Source organism: Primulina eburnea, chromosome 14 (assembly GCF_022965805.1).
Source record: "Primulina eburnea isolate SZY01 chromosome 14, ASM2296580v1, whole genome shotgun sequence".
In the NCBI taxonomy this organism is placed as follows: domain Eukaryota; kingdom Viridiplantae; phylum Streptophyta; class Magnoliopsida; order Lamiales; family Gesneriaceae; genus Primulina; species Primulina eburnea.
The window spans coordinates 24,121,016-24,143,836 of NC_133114.1; the positions used below are offsets into that span (position 1 = coordinate 24,121,016).

The 22,821-nt window shown below is 41.1% G+C and overlaps 2 protein-coding genes across 2 annotated transcripts; both read right to left on the reverse strand.

The window, feature by feature from the left end:
* Positions 1-6,936: 6,936 nt before the first annotated feature.
* LOC140813329 (uncharacterized) lies at positions 6,937-22,500 on the reverse strand. The gene is made up of 2 exons (XM_073171830.1): positions 19,776-22,500; positions 6,937-7,321 (listed from the first exon to the last, which is right to left on the reverse strand). Exons 1-2 carry the CDS (start codon positions 21,034-21,036, stop codon positions 7,266-7,268), a joined length of 1,317 nt encoding a protein of 438 aa, XP_073027931.1. The 5' UTR covers positions 21,037-22,500; the 3' UTR covers positions 6,937-7,265.
* On the reverse strand, positions 8,593-15,759 carry LOC140812294 (uncharacterized). The gene is made up of 4 exons (XM_073170526.1): positions 15,463-15,759; positions 14,690-15,231; positions 9,532-10,212; positions 8,593-9,132 (listed from the first exon to the last, which is right to left on the reverse strand). The coding sequence occupies exons 1-4, from the start codon at positions 15,653-15,655 to the stop codon at positions 8,593-8,595; spliced, it is 1,956 nt and encodes a 651-aa protein (XP_073026627.1). The 5' UTR covers positions 15,656-15,759.
* Positions 22,501-22,821: the final 321 nt, after the last annotated feature.

The following is a 22,821-nucleotide window of genomic DNA, read 5'->3' on the forward strand; positions in this document are numbered from 1 at the left end:
ATCAATGCGTCAAGAAACAAAATGCTACTTGCCTTAGATTTGAGTGTAGGTAGTTCAAAGGTAATCCCGGATCACGAAGAACGTCGATGCATGAATAGAAGCTCTATGTAATACTCAGTCGTCCCTACAAAATATTTACGGTATTTATGTCTTTTAATAATCATAACATAATACCAATGATAATTGATTTGGTCGATTTTTTATGGAACATTTCCTTACAATGTTAGATATAATGATGATGATCAAGGGTCTTAATTTATTGGGTTGACTATTGTGTTGGGTTATGGTGAACTCAAAATTTGTTATGGATATATGCAAGTCCTAACGTGTGAGGCAATGATATTTATATGTTGAAATAAAATGTTTGACCTTGAGACAAATTAATGTTGAGATGAGACGTTGATAGAACTTGAGGGTCGTGAATATATAAGTGGAATTCAAGATTGAATGATTGGTGGGTATTTGAAAAATGTCGAAAGTAAGTAAATATAACCTATAAATTGTGAAAATTCGAGGGGTGGGGTGGGGGTGCCTCAACAGCATAAACTCTGGCGCCCCAACTATTAAAGTAAGAGTTCTAAAATTAGAAACTGCCAAAATTGGAGTGCGTTGACTGTTGACTGTTGACTTTGACTTAGTGTTTTTTCAAAAAGTGTGACTTTACATCATTATAATGAGCTGTTTACACTCGTCAATTGGTGGAGATTGATCATCGATCAAGATTATGATGAAACCACGACCATAAATGTTTTGATGGATTAATCTTGGAGTATCATAGTGAAACTCTAACTAGTAGGAATCCTAGTTAGGCAAAACACCTGGTAAGAGCTTTGAGTCTTTGACTTGGAATACCCTAATGGAAATATAAGGGAGATTTTTACATGTTGATTCAGAGTGTCTTAGTCAAACATTATTTAGATAAGATTACATTATCTAGCTAAAACTCTAGATATCCAAGTTGGCCAAAACTACTAGTAAAAATCCTAATAAGATTCTACTAGATCCATGATACCATTAAATATGAGATATCATATCGAATGTTGAAAAAATAACACAACACATTTGGATTGACAATTTGTCTCTTCTCTACAAGGAAGGATTGAGATACTTTATTAAGAACAAGGCATTTCGCCTATCACCATCTCACACCACCATGTCTCCGATGTGACAGGACCGATACATTGTTGTACAGTCATGCTGCTGCCGCCGGCCATCTTCCTCGTCTCAAGCACAAATCTTCTAGACTTTCTAGTGCGAACTGGAATATGAACACAATTATCTATCGTGGACTTGATTTTATAATTGAAAAAAGCAAATTCAAGTTTATTGTTTATAGGGATATATGAGAAAAGTTATCTACGCTTAAAATATAAAATAGTTGGAGGTAAGTAAAGTATTCACTAAAGGTAAAATTGATAAACCCACTATTGTTGTGTTTAAAATCATATGAGTGCCAAAGCACGTTTGGAATGTCAAAACAAATTAAATCTTTTGTTGTGCCTTGGATAAGAGAAAACGATACACCAACAGTGGTATTAGAATTAAGTTTCTCAAAATCGTATGATTATATGTTTTTTGTTTAAATCATGTTGAATATTTATTTCTTCCCCCTTAAGAAAATTTTCATAAATTGTGATGCCCAAGAAAAACGAGTTTTCAAAATTACCAAAAATAGTAATAATTTTTTCTATATGTTGCTCGAAACCATTTCGGACAGCGCATGGATAGAAACTGTGAGTAAGAGCTCATGGGTTACAATGAGGGAAGCTTTGGATCGGTCCAAGAAAGCCCAAAAGGGGTAATCACCATGGCGTCCTTACAGTTTGACTGACTAAAAATAATTTTCGTGAAAGAGTTCTAAAATTGAAAACAACAAAAAATTGAGTCAATGGAAAGTTCACGTTGACTAAGTAATTTTTCGAAAAATTTCATTTTGTAAAGTTATAACGAGCTCTTTAATCTCGTTACATCGATGATATCTGATCGTCGTTTGAGATTATGATGAAGCCACAATAATGGATCCTTTGATAAATTAGACTTTATGTCACCACTAGACTATTAAAATTTTTAAACTTCACAATTCACTCAAATATTGTATTAATTCCCTAATTGGAAGTGGGTTCTCAACCATTTCTCTGTCCAAACTCTCCATATCTTCATATATCAACACAAACCAATACTTATACTTCTATAATAATTTCAGTAAATTTATTTTGGACACCTCTTTTTTTTTAAAGGCAAATAAAAATACGTCGGCATTCTATATAGTGATCCACAAGTTGATCACTATAAATGAACCTAAAATTCTGGCAGATGATCTTCAAATTGAACCCAAGCTAAAGCTAACTCCTCCAACTGCAATTCTCCTTCTATTCCCCTTTACTTCTTTTTAAAAATAATTTCTACACCACTTGCATCCAAACTTCAATTTCTTGGACCTTGGACAACATTTGCTATTAAGTGGCCTTCCAAATTGGAAGTCTGTCCACTGTTAACTCCTCTTCACTACATTTAGTCATCAATTTCCTCGACTATAGGATGAATCATTGGCCTAAAAGGCACAATGGTAGTTAATTTTGTTAGATTGGATGCCCAACGAAACTTGTGGCTTGTGCTTTATTGGCTCATGTGTAAAGACAATCTTTAATTTAATAATATTTTATGGTTTATCCAATTATGACATTTATTTTATATGTATACTCATGTAAGCTGAATAGATAAAGTCATTCAATATACTATAATTAATACCACGAGGTCTATCTTAAAACATAGATAATGAAATTAATTAATAGGTGTACAATATAGTCTAAATTTAGTCAATTCAGCCACCTAAAATAAGGATAAAGGTAAGTTGAGTGCGAGACTAGCATATGTGATGTTAACACCACATTTCATAGGTATGACATAAAGATGTCCAATCATACAGATAGGTGATTATACAATGATGGCTAAACAATCATTATTTGAAATTTTCAAGTGGTTATCACTTATCAAATGGATAAGTATGTGGTTATAGTTCTACACCATTAGTAATTTGACATGGGATAACATAAAGGTTTTGTATATTAGTGTTGCACTTTAACTTGTTTACCAACTTAGAAAAGGTTATCAGGTGGCGAGGTTGGATGTAATTTTAACATACATAGGAGCCGATGTATTGTAGTTGGAGATTCACAGTTCACATATTGTTGTGGATATCCTTTGATATCTGATGAGTTAATAGTGTAATGAATCTCTAGCCAGAGTATGAGTTGTGCTTTAATGAATTTTTTTCTTAGTTGCACACACGATGCCACAATGATAACTCAAAGATACATCACGACGTCGTCAATCTGAAACGTCCGATATTCGTTTTCTTAAAAAGCACTAGAAATTTTTTTTAAACCTCATATAGCATTCGACCCGAACCATAAAATATTTTTGACTTCATTTTTAAATAACTCAACCAACTATAATTGCAAAACCAAAGAAAATAACATAAAATCATCCAACTTTTTCTAAACCTAAAAATAATATTTGAAAAGTATAGATCATGCTATAACCTCTCAAAAACCACTCATAAATAAATAAAAGTCATAAAAATATCTTAACATAATTTAAAATCATAAATCATAACTAGTGCGGAAAACTAGCATAGGTCCTCGGGTTATGTGCACCTTCAGTCCAGCAAAGTCAACTATCAAAACCTCCATTAGCATTATTATCATAATCACATGCATCAATCACACCTAATGAGTTTAAAGACTCAATCATATTCTTGATAACAAATAATACGTATGAAGCCACAAGCAACAGTGAAAAATACTTATACATAAATTATCATTTTCTTGACATGCATAAACTTCAAACATAAACATTTTCTTAAACATTTTTATATCACTTTCAATATATTCATATACATATTATCATCAACATATATGTATTTTTTTTCTTTTTCGTTGAATTCAGATCGTTAATTGTGACTTTCGTGTTCGTCTACGTGTTGGGCGATTGATCCATCTACATGTAACTACAGTACTGGGCGACGGAGACACCAGCAACACTCTCACCGGTTAACTGGGCTTTGGCCTTACGTATTAACATATCATCATATACATATCCGTATCCAAGGAAACAAGAGCGTACGGGCTCCCACTCGGACCATAACTCTCACGATATTTCAAACATATCATCGTATTAATCACAATTACTTCACTTCCTTCAATGTTTCGTATTCTCATCACTTAATAAAATTAAACATGCATATAACGTTTTTTTTAAAAAAATCAAGCATGCAACATATCTTTTAAATGTTAACATTAAATCATAAAAATCCGTAAACATTTAAAATAAACGTTTTAAACATATAAAAATCATAAAAAGCCATAAATGTTTTAAAATCAACATTTTAACATCATAAACATGTAAAATAAACTTTTTGACATATCAAATCATATATATTTAAAATAAACGTTTTAGCATATTAAATCATACAAACATCCATAAAAATTTAGAACCAACATTTTAATATATTAAATCATAACATTTAAAATAACATTGTGACATATTAAAAATCCATAAGCATTTATAATCATTGAAAATAATCATATTTGAATATAAAACAGCATTCAAGACACTACCATGACGTTTCCAAATTTCTAGGTGTAAAATTATCGTTTTACCCCTAGAAGTAAAATTTCACGTTTTTGAATTTTTCTTAATTTCATTGACTCTAACAAGTCCCAAATAATTATTTAAGTCTACATGAATTTTCTCATATTTTTATTTGGCTTAAATCGATAATTTTAATTTAATCTAAGACGTATTACTGCGTTTTAATCTCAATTTAAACCAAATCTTAATATAAAACTCTCAATTTACAAACTTAGACTTTTAATGATTATTTGAGCTTAAATATAATTTTTCATAATTTTATGAAGCTGAAATCTAGGTGTTTCCATGAATTCTTTAATTAGCGTTTTGTGCGGCGATTAAATCTCGAATAGTTCCAAAACTCATTATTTTGATCCAAAATTTTAAACATAGCATTTTTATTATTTATTCTACCCTTCCACATCATGAGCCACACCTTTGGACCCATAGAATCAATTTTCCTTTGGACCCATGGAATCAATTTTAGCTTTATTATTTTCGTTTTTGACCTTTTATTGAACACGTCGAGCCATCTCCCAATTTACTTGAGCCATGCTCGAGCCACCTCGAGCCAAACCATAGACAACCCACCTAGAGACCCTCCTGACCAAACCCAGCACAAAGAACCAGCCCTGGCCCGCTCAAAAACTTGCTAGATAGAAGACCTGTTTGCATGTGTGCGTGCGTGTAGGGTGTCCTTCCCTACACCAAGACTCCTAGCCAACTAGGACACCTCCAGCCCTTAACCACCAGACCTCTCATGACCCTAACCATCTCTGGACCACGCCCAGACCCAGCCCAGACCAGACCAATGCCTAGAACCCAGCAGCGAAGCTCCTGACTTCAGCAGCACAACCTGCGCAACTTCCTTGCTCACTCACGGCTTCCATCTCCTCTCGAGCCAGCAGCCACCCAAGCTGCACCAGCCCCTGTCCAGCCATTCTAGGACCCTAATGACTGGTCCTTGCCCAACCCAACACCACCAAGCCGAGCCATCACTCCCTGCCCATCTGTTGAACCCTGCGCTCCTTCCCCTTGAAACTCACGGGTTGGAGTCCTAGCTTGCTAGGACTCCTTCCCAGCCCTGGTGTTCGAGTCCTAGCGTGGCAAGGACTCTTCCTTTGACCCAAGAACGACCCTAGCTTAGCCCTGGTCCAGCCAAACCGAGCCATGCATCACCTTTCCCATTAACCGAGCCCCCAAGACACAATCACATAATTGGGTTCCTAGCTTCTGATATTCATGTTTGCAGCTTGTTGGGGTGATTTGGGACTCTCTAAAACATGTAAAAACATCCCCTAACCTTATCCTAATCATGGCAGCCCCTTTAGAACATGAACATGATTTTGGGTAAAATACAAGCTTTAAAATTGACATATGCCACAAAAACGAAATTGCTTCATGATGCACTTGTTTTTCATGCAAAAACTCAATTAAATAAAATACTATGATGTAATAGTTGTTTGAAGGAAAGAATATGACGTGTCTTTACGTTTTAAACGCACGAAAACGAATCGACGATGCGAAGAACGGCGACGTACACCTTGGCCGAATTTTCCCTTGAACTAATTACAAAGCTTTTCCATGCTTTTGGTTGTGTGTGCCATGTATTTGCTTGGGGAGGGATTTTACAGATCTGATGGGGTGTGGGCGTAGGGTTGTATGTGAGTTATGGGGTAATTTTAGGCTTTAAATAGTTAATTACCCCACTAACAAAGCCTTGGACCATTAGGAAAGTTAATTAGGCCTTTTAAGCCCATTAGTGCTTAATTAAAACATTAAAAATAATTTTGTTTAATAAACTTTGTGAATGTATTAGTCAGATTGCCAAAACGTTCGTATTTTTGTTGAAAAACCAACACCAATAAAATTTACGCCCCGACATATAAAATCACCTCAAAACTCTTTATTTTAAAAAATAATAAAAAGCATCACCCATAATTTAAATAATTAAAAACAATTATTCAATAAAAACATTTTCTATTTTTCAGCCATCGGTCTCCGTTCCTCGATCGCAACTCGAATAACCTTTTAAAAATATATTTTAATGCAACCAAGTACAAAAATATATTTTAAACATGTAAATATGTACAACATAATTAATCCATGCAATTAAAACATTTAATTAAAATACAAAAGCATTTAATAGTTTGCATACATGTGGTTTACGTGGACCTTTAAATTTTCGGGGCGTTACAATCTTCCCCCTTAAACTGAATTTCGTCCTCAAAATTCGTTTATCCTTAATAATCAAAAGTTTAGACTTAGTTCTAGTATCCCTGTCAGGGCCCGTGCACTAATTAATATTTAATTACCAAACAACAATGATTAAATGGTGTAAACAGCGAAAACGAGTTTAAAACGTTCATTAGGGCCTACAGAAATTTCGGCATGACCTCCCCGTAAGTAGGACATCCCAAAAATTTCTCAACACAACAACAACAATATACGCTCGAAAATAACTTCAAGTTCACAACCAACCAAACAAATATCCTACAGCCGCACTGGCCAGGACTAGACACAACAAACCACATAAAGACATCACCATACAGCTACACAGGGCATCTCCCTGGCAAATGTATCAAACCAGTATAATATATAAATATCTGGGAACTCTGACACAAACCGACTGACTACTGGGTTCCACTCGCTGACGCTCCACCAGACGCGTCAAAACCCCTGGAGTGACCTGCTATGGCATCAAAAACAACCACAACATCAAAAGAAAACAGGGGTCGGACCCCAGTACGACAAACCAGTAAAATCATGACGTAAATAAAAGACATGTAATAATATCAAGTAAATGCAATGCTATGCGATGCATGAATGGTAACAACGGAATAATGGATACCAAATGGAGTCCAAACGAATAGCATCATCAACAGTAACAGTGGCCACCCGTGCCAGGAATGCAGCATCAATCGCCGCTCGTCCATGCACGTAGCATCGGGAATGCGAGTAGCTAAGTCGCTCGTCCCTAGCTATCATCTGGGAATGTGGCTAATCCTAATCCACTCGTCCCTCTGATGACTCAATATATCTCAACAGAATCAACATAAATAGCCGTCAAAGGAGTCAAGGCTCAATATGTAATGCCAATACAATTTATGCATGAATGCAACAATATAAACATTCAATGCACATCATAGCAAACAACATTCACCGAATATTCGTACACGCCAATATAACCGTCATAATGATATAGGTTTGAGCGTACCTCAACTATAGCTTACAATACCACGGTAAATCTTAAAGGCTATCGAATGAAACTCGTCCAACAACCAAACCTACAATATAAATTCGCTACCTATATCAATACAACGCATACCAAACGACCAAACCAAAATAAATCGTCTCGGTTAAAAGTCGAATTCCGGGCAGCCTATTAAACCCATACAAATACCGAAATTTCAAGTTTAATACCTCAATACTCGAGGCTAGAATGCACAACGGTAATTTGCTAAAATAGCTCGCCGGAAATAGTCGCCAGAAACACTGTTCACGCCGGAAACCTAGCTGGAAATCATGTCAAACGAGCTCAATACCTTCCAATCTTTAGCAAGAAAGAAGCTAATATAATGGAGGATGAAAAGTGATAACCTACTGCACAAAATTTTTGGCCGCTGGGACGCTGCACGATCGCTGCAGAAGACAAAGAAAAGGCGACGGGGTGCAAAGCAGAGGAGAAGATTCTGGATTGAGCGCTCACGTTCTGATATAGGAGAAATGGGTTGGGTTCACTTAATAAATGAAATGGGAAATGGGCTGGGCTTACTTAAGGTATTGGGCCTCACATTCTCCCCAACTAATAAAAGATTTCGACCTCGAAATCTAACAAACACAACACTGATAACAACAACATTACATCTGATAATACATAGGAAATTCAGAATACATCACGAAATTCTGTACATTCTCAAACAAATGAGGCCATTCTTGTCGCATCTTTGCCTCTAATTCTCATGTAGATTCTTCTCTTCCATGCCTACTCCATTGTACCAGAACCAATGGAATCGTCTTGCTTCTGAGCTGTCTTTCTTTGCGGTCCAAATTCTGCACTGGATGTTCAACATAGCTAAGGGAACTGTCTAACTCCACATCCTCGACATTCAAGATATGAGACGGATCTGGCTCATACTTCCGCAACATAGATACATGAAACACATTATGTATCAAAGACAAACTCTGCGGCAAATCCAAACGATAAGCCAATGTGTCAATCCTCTCAATAATCATATACAGACCAATATAACGCGGAGCTAACTTCCCTTTATGTCCAAATCTCATAGTACCCCGGAATGGTGATACTTTCAAGAAAACATAATCGCCCACTTGGAATTCTAAAGGTCTACGCCTTTGATTAGCATAACTGGCTTGACGATCCTGGGCTGCTTTCATCCTTTTCCTGATCAATTCAACTTTATCTTTCATTTCTTGAATAAATTCTGGTTTTGACAACTGTCTTTCTCCTACATCTTCCCAACATATCGGCGATCTGCACTTTCTTCCATACAAAGCTTCAAATGGTGCCATACCGATTGTTGCCTGAAAACTATTATTGTAAGAGAATTCAACCAAAGATAGTGATTCTTGCCAACCACCTTTGAAATCCATCACTGCTGCTCGTAACATATCCTCTAGAGTCTGGATGGTTCTTTCTGACTGACCATCTGTCTGCGGGTGATAGGCAGTGCTCATAGCCAACTTTGAACCCAAAGCTGATTGCAAACTTCCCCAAAACTTCGAAGCAAACCTTGGATCACGATCAGATACTATGGTTACTGGCACACCATGCAATCTCACTATATGATCAATGTACAATTTCGCCATTTTCATATAAGTACAAGTACGATCATACGGAATAAAATGAGCTGATTTAGACAATCTATCAACAATCACCCAAATCGCATCACAACCACGATTGGAACGAGGTAGATGTGTCACGAAATCCATAGCAATGTGCTCCCAGTTCCACTGTGGCACTTCAAGACTATGCAACATTCCACCAGGCCTCATTCTCTCGGCTTTAACTTGTTGACACGTTAAGCATTTAGCCACAAAATGAGAAATATCTTTCTTCATACCTTCCCACCAATAATGAGCTCTCAAGGTATGATACATCTTTCGAATTCCTGGGTGAATACTGTGCCGACTACAGTGTGCTTCCTTTAGTATGGCTTCTTTCAGATCAATCAAATTTGGAACCAAAAGTCTACCATTAAAACGCAGACTACCATCTGAGGCAACACTAAACTTTTCTGTCTGACCTGTTCGAGACAATTCTTTCAATCTATGAATATGCGGATCGGTCTTCTGTGCTGCTTTGATTCTGGACAAAATCTGTGGCTCGACTTGAATAGATGACACTATAAAGTAGTTTCCACTGATTTGATAAGTCCATCCTGAAGTTCCCAAGTGCTCGTGAACTTTAGAGATAGTCAAAGATGTCAGCATAGAATTCTGAACTTTCCTGCTGAGAGCATCTGCAACAAGATTCATTCGACTTGGTTGATACTGAATCTCACAATCAAAGTCTTTAAGCAATTCCATCCATCGACGCTGTCTCATGTTCAAGTCAGGCTGTGAGAAAAGATATTTAAGACTCTTGTGATCCGAATAAATCACAAACTTCTCACCGTACAGATAGTGACGCCATAACTTCAATGCAAACACAATGGCAGCCAACTCTAAGTCATGCTGTAGTGACCCGTTCCAGAATCACCTACTAATCAAGAGTTAAGCATGCAATTAACTAAATTAATAACAATCATAGATAATTGCGGAAATGGTCAACAAACGATAGATATACAACCCAAATGAAGTCCAGAATAACTCAGAATAAAAATATGCGGTACAACCATATCGAAACAAACAGTACTGAAGAACTAAACCAACCGGCTACTCAACGTCCTCATCATCCTCCTCCTGAGCCATCCAACCTGAGGCCTGCCCCGTGGGAATGGGGTGTCCAAGATAAACAAAACCGAGGACGTGAGCGATAAGAACGCCCAGTACAAAAGCATGAGTATACAAGCCTATATGAAATGCACATGCTATGATATGATACCAGGGTAGTCAAGAAACGGGAGTCACAAAAGATCTCAATATGCTCAGTCTAGAGGCGCCAAGTGGATAGTGCCGCGCGGTACTCCTCTGGGTCACTGCATCCACTACAAGATCAGACGTGGACCTAAAATGTCCCGGATCACCGAAGCCCTCCGGACCCGTCGGCCACTGTGTACTCTCGGTGTCCATGCGTCCACAAGACAGGGCTGAGCGGCCCCACAAGATATAGCTTATCTCGAAAGAGATACAGCTCAACAATAAAGGCTATCTCGAAAGAGATACGACTCAAGATGAAATGTAACATGCAGCAATAAGCGTGACATAATAGCATGCATCATATGACATATATCAATGCAGCAAATAATCATGCAACACATATAAGAATGTATACTCGACCAGGATATCTCGGATAGTACTTTCGTACCTCTAGTAAAGCAATCCTAGTCCACAGGAAATCCTATCAATCGGGTCTAGTCCGTCGTCAGCCCTGACAATATTGAGCTCCCTGACTGACCTTCTCGGACCGTCGGCTATGCCCGGCTGCTCTGTCCCGGGCTGCTCTTCCCTTCCCGGGCTGATCTTCCCTTCCCGGGCTGCTCTTCCCTTTCTGGCTGCTCTTCCCTTCCCGGGCTGATCTTCCCTTCCTGGCTGCTCTTCCCTTCCCGGTCTGATCTTCCCTTCCCGGGCTGCTCTTCCTTTTCTGGGCTGCTCTAGAGAGCTAAAACTTGCATTTAAACACACAGTACTCCCTCCACAATGAGAAATCCCATGGCCTATTTATAGACCTCAGTCTGCATGAACGTGTCAACCAAATCCCATGCATCCGGACATCTGTCGCTAGGCAGCATGCACAAAGACACCTCACCTTACATGCATGAACGTGTCAACCAAATCCCATGCATCCGGACATCTGTCGCTAGGCAGCATGCACAAAGACACCTCACCTTACATGCATGAACGTGTCCAACAATTACCATGCACTTGACACCTGTCCGGCAGGCGTGTCAACCAAATACTATTCCCGGGCTGATCTTCCCTTCCCGGGCTGATTTTCCCTTCCCGGGCTGTTCTTCCCTTCCCGGGCTGATCTTCCCTTCCCGGGCTGCTCTTCCCTTTCTGGCTACACCTCGGCTTACTCACACGAACTCTAAAGCCAAATTACACATGATTTACTTAATTAAAGATACTTAATCATGTTTATTTAAATAAATAGGATTCGGGCTACTACATTCTCCCCCACTTAAAAAGATTTCGTCCTCGAAATCAGGCTAGAAGAAGAACGAAACGAAATCACAGCATCGAAAAACAGCTAAAATACTGTTGAATACAACCGATGTTTGGTTTACAATGGAAAAACACACATACATCTATAGTACAACTACAGTACAACTCAAAAGAGCTCTGGATGCTCTGAACGCATACGGCTCTCTAACTCCCAAGTGGCTTCTTCAGTGCCTCTGCGCTGCCACTGAATTAAGACAAGAGGAATGATCTTATTCCGCAACACCTTGCCTTTGCGATCGAGAATCCGAACTGGTCGTTCCACGTAAGACAAATCCGAATCAAGTTGAACTTTAGAGGGATGTAAGATGTGAGACTCATCTGCTACATATCGTCTCAACAAAGATACGTGGAACACATCATGAATACTTGATAGGTACGGCGGCAATGCAAGTCTGTAAGCCAAATCTCCCACGCTTTCCAATATTTCAAATGGACCAATAAATCTCGGAGACAGCTTACCCTTGAGACCAAATCTCAAAATCCTGCGAAAAGGCGAAACTCGGAGAAACACTTTCTCACCTGGCTGAAATTGAAGAGGTCGACGCTTGATGTTCGCATAACTAGCCTGTCGATCCTGAGCAGTCTTAATCCGCTTCTTGATTACTGCAACCTTATCAATAGCCTGCTGGACTAACTCTGGTCCCTCAACATGTCGTTCCCCAACTTCGTCCCAGAATAATGGAGTACGACAACGTCGCCCATACAACGCCTCAAATGGTGCCATACCAATACTACGATGATAGCTGTTGTTGTACGCGAACTCCATCAAAGGCAAATGATCCTGCCAAGCGGTTCCGAAATCCATAACACAAGCTCGCAACATATCCTCAAGTGTACGGATAGTCCTCTCTGACTGACCGTCGGTCTCTGGATGATAAGCCGTACTCAAACTTAGTGAAGTACCCAATGCTGACTGGAAACTACCCCAAAATCGTGAGGTAAAACGAGGATCTCTGTCACTAACAATACTGACTGGCACTCCATGCAAACGTAAAATCTCTTGAATATACAATCGAGCCATACGATCGAAAGTGAAATCACGGTTATATGGTAGAAAATGAGCAGACTTGGTGAGTCGATCCACCACTACCCAAATAGCATCACTATTCCTCGAAGACAATGGCAAGTGAGTAATAAAGTCCATCGTGATATGCTCCCACTTCCACTCAGGAATAGGTAAATTCAACAATAATCCTCCAGGTCGACGGTGCTCTGCCTTAACCTGCTGACAAACTAGACACTTGGAGACAAACTGATAAATGCTGCGCTTCATCCCTTTCCACCAAAATCGTATCCTCAAATCTTTATACATCTTATTGCTTCCCGGATGAACACTCAACTTGCTTCGATGAGCCTGAGACAAGATCTCTTCCCTCAAAGTATCATCCTCTGGTACTACAACCCGATTAGACAAACACAGAAGACCATTAGTCTGATAATGGAAATTGCTATCTCCACCAACCAACCGAGCTAATCTCTGAGTCTTGAGATCAGACATCTGAGCATCTCGAATCCGAGTGAACAAAGTTGGCTCAGATAAAATGGTAGCAACACGAATGCTCTCCATACCTTTCCGATGTTTGAACTTAAACCCCAACGAACAACAATCCTGGACAGCACTAGATATAGCATTGGTCTGAAGTGCAGAGGCTCTCACCTTGCGACTAAGAGCATCGGCTGTGAGATTCACAGAACCTGGATGGTACTTGATCACACAGTCATAATCCTTAAGTAGATCCATCCAACGACGTTGTCTCATGTTCAACTCAGCCTGAGTGAACAGATACTTAAGACTCTTATGGTCAGTAAAGATTTCAAACTGAACACCGTACAAATAATGACGCCAGATCTTTAGCGCAAACACAATAGCAGCTAATTCTAGATCATGAATAGGATACTTCTCCTCGTGAGATTTTAACTGTCTGGAAGCATAAGCGATCACATGACCATTCTGCGTCAACACACACACTAAGCCTTGAAAGGAGGCATCGGTGTAAACATGGAAACCATTAGATCCTAACGGTAACGCCAAAACAGGTGCAGAAGTCAGAAGTCGACGAAGCTCTCTGAAACTATCTTCGCACTCAGATGACCACTCAAATGGAACATCCTTCCGAGTAAGCTGCGTCAATGGTCTAGCTACCTGAGAGAAATTCACGATGAAGCGACGATAATACCCTGCCAGACCTAGAAAACTACGGATTTCGGCCACTGTCGTCGGACGTGACCAATTCAGCACTGCCTCAATCTTGCTAGGATCCACAGAAACTCCTTCCTTGGAAATCACATGACCAAGGAATACTACACGATTAATCCAGAACTCGCACTTACTCAGCTTAGCATACAATTGCTTCTCGCGAAGAATCTGCAACACCATCCTCAAGTGATGAGTATGCTCTTCCACACTGTGAGAATAAATCAAGATATTGTCGATGAAAACCACAACAAACTGATCTAGAAAATCCCGAAAGACTCGGTTCATCAGATCCATGAACACCGCTGGCGCATTTGTCAATCCGAATGGCATAACTAGAAACTCGTAATGCCCATATCGAGTACGAAATGCAGTCTTGGAAATATCATCATCTCTGACTCTCATCTGATGATAACCCGATCGCAAGTCAATCTTGGAGTAAAAAGAGGTACCCTGAAGCTGATCGAACAAGTCATCAATACGAGGTAATGGATACTTGTTTTTGATCGTCACACGATTCAGCTGGCGATAATCAATACACAATCGCATCGATCCATCCTTTTTCTTGACAAACAAGACTGGAGCTCCCCAAGGTGAAACACTCGGACGAATATAACCTTTATCAAGAAGATCCTGCAATTGCTGCTTCAATTCCCTCATCTCTGACGGAGCAAGACGATAGGGGGCACGAGAAATCGGTGTAGTCCCTGGCATTAACTCGATGCCAAATTCCACCTCTCTAATCGGAGGAAAACCAGGAATCTCATCTGGGAAAACATCAGGAAACTCACAAACCACTGGAATATCATCTGTACCAACACTACTTGTGGATGAATCAATCGCATAGATGAGGTAGCCTTCCCCGCCCGACTCTAAAGCACGACAGGCTTTCAGAGCAGATACCACTGGCATCGGAGGTCGCGCTCCCTCACCATAGAAAAACCAACTAGAGCTCTCAGTCGTACGAAACTGAACAAGCTTCTGGTAACAATCCACAGTAGCTCGGTAGGTAGTCAACAGGTCTATACCCAGAATACAATCAAAATCTTCCATCTCTAGGATCATAAGATTCGCAGTCAACTCGTTACCCTCAAAATCTAAAGGACAACCCATTACTAGACGCTTTGCTAACACCGAATGACCCATCGGAGTAAAAACGGAAAGAATGACGTCTAGAGAAACATACGGTAACTTATGACGCTTAACAAATCGTGCAGAAATGAATGAATGTGATGCTCCGGTATCAATAAGAACAAAAGCAGGAATACCGCATAAACAAAAAGTACCTGCTATGACTCTCCCTGTCTCATCTGCAGCCTGATCCTGGTTCAGCGCAAATACCTGACCTTGGGCACGAGGTCGAAGGTTTGAACTACCCATTGCCTGACCCTGCATCCTCTGCTGAACAGTCGTCTGAGATCCGGAACCAGATCCTGCTCCACCTCGCAACTGAGGACAATTCTTCTTAAGATGACCCATCTCTCCGCACTGAAAACAAGCTCCCGCGGCTGATCGGCACTGCTCCGATGGATGGTTCTTCCCACAATGCACACAAGAAACCTTCTTCTTACCAAAGCGAAAAACACCGCTAGACCGAGATCCGGATCCAGAAGAAGAAGAACCTGACTTCTTGAAAGACTGAGATCGAGGGCTCAAAGTATTCGGAGGTTTAGAGGAAAGAATAGACCTACCACGCTGGAGACTGATCTCTGCCTGACAACACCGGTTCACTAACCCATCATAAGAAGTAGGATTATCGCAGACAGTGACTCGATCAAAGATCTCCTGGTTAAGACCCTGAAGGAAATGGTCATACTTGGCCTCAGAACTGCCACTAATATGAGGAGCAAAGGGCAACAACTCGAAGAACTTCTGCTGATATGCATCAACAGACATACTACCCTGCTTAAGATTCAGAAGTTCAATCGTCTTTGACTGGCGAAGGGCTGGAGGAAAATATAGCTGCACGAAAGCTGCACGGAATTCGGCCCAAGTCACCCTACCCTGAACCTGGACTATCGGCGCAGAAGTCGATCGCCACCACTTGCGCGCACGGCCCTCGAGAAGAAAACCAAGGGTCTCCATCTGCTGCTCTTCGGTGCATTGGAATGCACGGAAACAACTCTCCATGCGCTCTAACCAATCCTCAGCAACATCGGGAGTCTCGCCACCGACTAAAGGCTTAGGCCCCATCTGAATGAAACGGTGCATCTCAAAACGCCTAGGGCCATCACGACGATGACGATGTTCACGATGACGCCTACGATCGCCCTGGTCACCCCAACGACCTACACTCCCCTGACTACTCTCATCACCAAGGTGGTCAGCCATCGCTACAAGATAGAATGGGGAAAAATGGTAAAATGGTCAACGGAAATCCTAAAACAGAATCTATATCCCAAAATCATATGCATGCTCTGATACCATAAATGTAGTGACCCGTTCCAGAATCACCTACTAATCAAGAGTTAAGCATGCAATTAACTAAATTAATAACAATCATAGATAATTGCGGAAATGGTCAACAAACGATAGATATACAACCCAAATGAAGTCCAGAATAACTCAGAATAAAAATATGCGGTACAACCATATCGAAACAAACAGTACTGAAGAACTAAACCAACCGGCTACTCAACGTCCTCATCATCCTCCTCCTGAGCCATCCAACCTGAGGCCTGCCCCGTGGGAATGGGGTGTCCAAGATAAACAAAACCGAGGACGTGAGCGATAAGAACGCCCAGTACAAAAGCATGAGTATACAAGCCTATATGAAATGCACATGCTATGATATGATACCAGGGTAGTCAAGAAACGGGAGTCACAAAAGATCTCAATATGCTCAGTCTAGAGGCGCCAAGTGGATAGTGCCGCGCGGTACTCCTCTGGGTCACTGCATCCACTACAAGATCAGACGTGGACCTAAAATGTCCCGGATCACCGAAGCCCTCCGGACCCGTCGGCCACTGTGTACTCTCGGTGTCCATGCGTCCACAAGACAGGGCTGAGCGGCCCCACAAGATATAGCTTATCTCGAAAGAGATACAGCTCAACAATAAAGGCTATCTCGAAAGAGATACGACTCAAGATGAAATGTAACATGCAGCAATAAGCGTGACATAATAGCATGCATCATATGACATATATCAATGCAGCAAATAATCATGCAACACATATAAGAATGTATACTCGACCAGGATATCTCGGATAGTACTTTCGTACCTCTAGTAAAGCAATCCTAGTCCACAGGAAATCCTATCAATCGGGTCTAGTCCGTCGTCAGCCCTGACAATATTGAGCTCCCTGACTGACCTTCTCGGACCGTCGGCTATGCCCGGCTGCTCTGTCCCGGGCTGCTCTTCCCTTCCCGGGCTGATCTTCCCTTCCCGGGCTGCTCTTCCCTTTCTGGCTGCTCTTCCCTTCCCGGGCTGATCTTCCCTTCCTGGCTGCTCTTCCCTTCCCGGGCTGATCTTCCCTTCCCGGGCTGCTCTTCCCTTTCTGGGCTGCTCTAGAGAGCTAAAACTTGCATTTAAACACACAGTACCCCCTCCACAATGAGAAATCCCATGGCCTATTTATAGACCTCAGTCTGCATGAACGTGTCAACCAAATCCCATGCATCCGGACATCTGTCGCTAGGCAGCATGCACAAAGACACCTCACCTTACATGCATGAACGTGTCAACCAAATCCCATGCATCCGGACATCTGTCGCTAGGCAGCATGCACAAAGACACCTCACCTTACATGCATGAACGTGTCCAACAATTACCATGCACTTGACACCTGTCCGGCAGGCGTGTCAACCAAATACTATTCCCGGGCTGATCTTCCCTTCCCGGGCTGATCTCCCCTTCCCGGGCTGTTCTTCCCTTCCCGGGCTGCTCTTCCCTTTCTGGCTACACCTCGGCTTACTCACACGAACTCTAAAGCCAAATTACACATGATTTACTTAATTAAAGATACTTAATCATGTTTATTTAAATAAATAGGATTCGGGCTACTACACATGCACTGGATATCGGGTCTCATGCGGCTTCAACTGACGAGAAGCATATGCAATCACTCGCCCATTTTGCATTAGAACACATCCAAGTCCATTTAGAGATGCATCTGAACAAACAACATATCCACCTGAGCCTGATGGCAAAGCTAGCACTGGAGCTGTTGTCAACTTTTCCTTCAAAGTCTGAAAACTCGACTCACATTCATCAGTCCACACAAAACGTCGATCTTTTTGCGTTAATTGAGTCATAGGCCTTGCTATAATAGAAAATCCTTCAATGAAACGCCTATAATATCCTGCCAATCCCAAGAAACTGCGAATATCGGAAATATTCCTCGGTGTTGGCCAATTGATAACAGCTTCCACCTTACTAGGATCCACTGATACTCCTTGAGCTGATATAACATGACCCAGAAATACTACTCTGTCCAGCCAGAATTCACATTTAGAAAATTTTGCATACAATTGCGCTGCTCTGAGTGTCTGGAGGACTAACCTTAAATGTTCTCGATGCTCCTTCCTTGTTTTTCGAATAAATCAGAATGTCATCTATGAAGACAATAACAAATCTGTCTATAAATTCTCGAAAAACACAATTCATCAAATCCATAAAAACCGCAGGAGCATTAGTCAACCCAAAAGGCATAACTAGAAATTCATAATGCCCATAACGCGTTCGAAATGCTGTCATCGGCACATCTTCCTCTCGAACTCGGAGCTGATGGTAGCCAGAACGAAGATCAATCTTTGAATAAACTGACGTACCTTGCAACTGATCAAACAAGTCATCGATACGCGGCAAAGGATATTTATTCTTCACAGTAGCTTTGTTCAATTGCCTATAATCAATGCACATTCTCATCGTTCCGTCTTTCTTCTTGACAAACAATACTGGAGCTCCCCAAGGTGACATGCTTGGTCTAATATAGCCTTTTTCCAGTAAGTCCTGTAATTGCTCTTTGAGTTCTTTCAACTCCGCTGGAGCCAAACGGTATGGTGCTCTCGAAATAGGATTTGTCCCGGACACCAACTCAATGCTAAAATCAATTTCTCTCTGGGATGGAAATCCAGGAATTTCATCGGGAAATACATCAGGGAATTCCTTGACAACAGGAATATTTGAAACTTCCAATCTTTTTCCCTGAGTCGCATCAACTGCATAGATCATGAATCCTTCATTTCCTGTTCTGAACATTTCCATTGCTGACACTAATGGAATACGTGATTCTGAATCACTACCGTAAAAATTCCATTTACTGCCATAATACGGTCTGAATCTGACGACTCCATGGAAACAATCAACGGTAGCTCGATAATTAGACAGAGTATCCATTCCCAGAATACAGTCGAAGTCAGACATATCTAGCTTGATGAGATTAGTTATCATAATATTGTCATCGAATCTAATCACACAATTTAGAATTATCTCATGAGACATCAAACATACACCGGCAGGAGTAGAAACTGACACAGTATCTATCAACGGAGTAGTAGCAATCTCATGCTCATCAACAAATACAACAGATACAAATGAATGAGATGCTCCTGTGTCTATCAATATGCGCGCAGGATGATTAAAAATAAGACAGATACCTGCGATAACTCCGCCCGGTGCGTCTTGAACTTGATCCTGGGTTAAAGCATGAACTCGAGCCTGCTGTGGCCCTGGGAAATGCTGCTGTGCAGAACCTCTAGGCTGAGGATAGCTAGACTGCTGGAAAGACTGAGTAGGAACAAACGGCCTAGTTGCTTGTCCTCTAAAACCCTGACCAAACTGAGGTTGCTGAAATTGTTGTCTTGCTGCATTCGGACATACTCTAGCATAATGTCCAACTTGCCCACAAATATTACAAGATCCCTGAACTCCCGTACACTGAGTACTGAAATGCTTACCACCACAACGATCACAAAATACTCCACCTGGGGACCCAACTGAGCTTCCACGCTGACTGCCGGAACTAGAAGAACTGCTACGAGTCTGTTTCTTGAATTGTTTTCCTTTGGCCTTAAAGCTTTGCTGCTTTGGTTGCTGATAAGGCTGCGAAGGCTGGTACGGCAGTAAAGATGGGTATAGTGGTGCCCCCACTGGCAACGGCACATTGCCTCCGAAACTCTGAGGAAAACCTGGATGAACTGACTGTGGTTCCGCCAAAAGTAGACTCGCCTCCACATTCTTGGCTTTCTCAACGGCATCGGCATAATTAATAGGTGCTCCAGCTACTACCAAAGTGCAAATGGTTCGATTCAATCCTTGCATAAAATGCGATAGCTTGTTCCGATCGCTGCTAGCAACATGAGGAACATAGGCAAGAAGCGCTGAGAATTGAGAGGCATACTCCACAACAGTCATATTTCCCTGAGTCAATCTATTGAACTCAGCTTCCTTGGCCGAATAGTATGAAGGCGGTGAATACTCTCGAGCAAACTGAGCACAAAACACAGCCCAAGTAACTCTTTCACCCGATTCCTTCAAAGCATCCTCAGTAGTTTCCCACCACAACTGAGCTCGGTCCTTTAATTGACAAATGGCCAACTTAAGCTGCAAATCGGGGGTGTACTCCAACATATTGAACAAACGCTTCATACTCTTTAGCCACGCTATAGCTTTCTCGCCATCTTCATTCCCGAAGAATCGAGGAGGACGCATATTCTGAAATCGAGATATCACAAGTTCCATTTCCCCCATTCCTCTCGTCAACTGATCCACTTCCCGATCAACATTAACATTTTGTGCTTCACCCCGAGGACGACGACCTCGTCTTCCCCAGTCAGTCTCGTTCAGTCCTCTAACGTTAGGAGCTTCAGACTCCTGAACAACTTCCTTTCCTTTTCTACTCTTCCGCCCAGGTGCCATCTACAAGACACAGGTATTTAATCCACAAGCAGAAACAAAATAATCGGTTGAGTATAAAAGCATAAACTTAAACTAATACGCTCTAGTCATGCTGATATGATTAATTCAAAACATAAAAGCAAGTAAGAGCAAATAATCAAGCACATGCACAATCATTTTATTTGTGCCTAAACTCGAGTGTCCTAGACTCTAATTCGAGCGTATCCCAGTTACGCTCTGATACCAAACTGTCAGGGCCCGTGCACTAATTAATATTTAATTACCAAACAACAATGATTAAATGGTGTAAACAGCGAAAACGAGTTTAAAACGTTCATTAGGGCCTACAGAAATTTCGGCATGACCTCCCCGTAAGTAGGACATCCCAAAAATTTCTCAACACAACAACGACAATATACGCTCGAAAATAACGTCAAGTTCACAACCAACCAAACAAATATCCTACAGCCGCACTGGCCAGGACTAGACACAACAAACCACATAAAGACATCACCATACAGCTACACAGGGCATCTCCCTGGCAAATGTATCAAACCAGTATAATATATAAATATCTGGAAACTCTGACACAAACCGACTGACTACTGGGTTCCACTCGCTGACGCTCCACCAGACGCGTCAAAACCTCTGGAGTGACCTGCTATGGCATCAAAAACAACCACAACATCAAAAGAAAACAGGGGTCGGACCCCAGTACGACAAACCAGTAAAATCATGACGTAAATAAAAGACATGTAATAATATCAAGTAAATGCAATGCTATGCGATGCATGAATGGTAACAACGGAATAAAGGATACCAAATGGAGTCCAAACGAATAGCATCATCAACAGTAACAGTGGCCACCCGTGCCAGGAATGCAGCATCAATCGCCGCTCGTCCATGCACGTAGCATCGGGAATGCGAGTAGCTAAGTCGCTCGTCCCTAGCTGTCATCTGGGAATGTGGCTAATCCTAATCCACTCGTCCCTCTGATGACTCAATATATCTCAACAGAATCAACATAAATAGCCGTCAAAGGAGTCAAGGCTCAATATGTAATGCCAATACAATTTATGCATGAATGCAACAATATAAACATTCAATGCACATCATAGCAAACAACATTCACCGAATATTCGTACACGCCAATATAACCGTCATAATGATATAGGTTTGAGCGTACCTCAACTATAGCTTACAATACCACGGTAAATCTTAAAGGCTATCGAATGAAACTCGTCCAACAACCAAACCTACAATATAAATTCGCTACCTATATCAATACAACGCATACCAAACGACCAAACCAAAATAAATCGTCTCGGTTAAAAGTCGAATTCCGGGCAGCCTATTAAACCCATACAAATACCGAAATTTCAAGTTTAATACCTCAATACTCGAGGCTAGAATGCACAACGGTAATTTGCTAAAATAGCTCGCCGGAAATAGTCGCCAGAAACACTGTTCACGCCGGAAACCTAGCTGGAAATCATGTCAAACGAGCTCAATACCTTCCAATCTTTAGCAAGAAAGAAGCTAATATAATGGAGGATGAAAAGTGATAACCTACTGCACAAAATTTCTGGCCGCTGGGACGCTGCACGATCGCTGCAGAAGACAAAGAAAAGGCGACGGGGTGCAAAGCAGAGGAGAAGATTCTGGATTGAGCGCTCATGTTCTGATATAGGAGAAATGGGTTGGGTTCACTTAATAAATGAAATGGGAAATGGGCTGGGCTTACTTAAGGTATTGGGCCTCACAATCCCAAAAATCCACGTTTTCGCTGCGCTACTCTGATAAAAC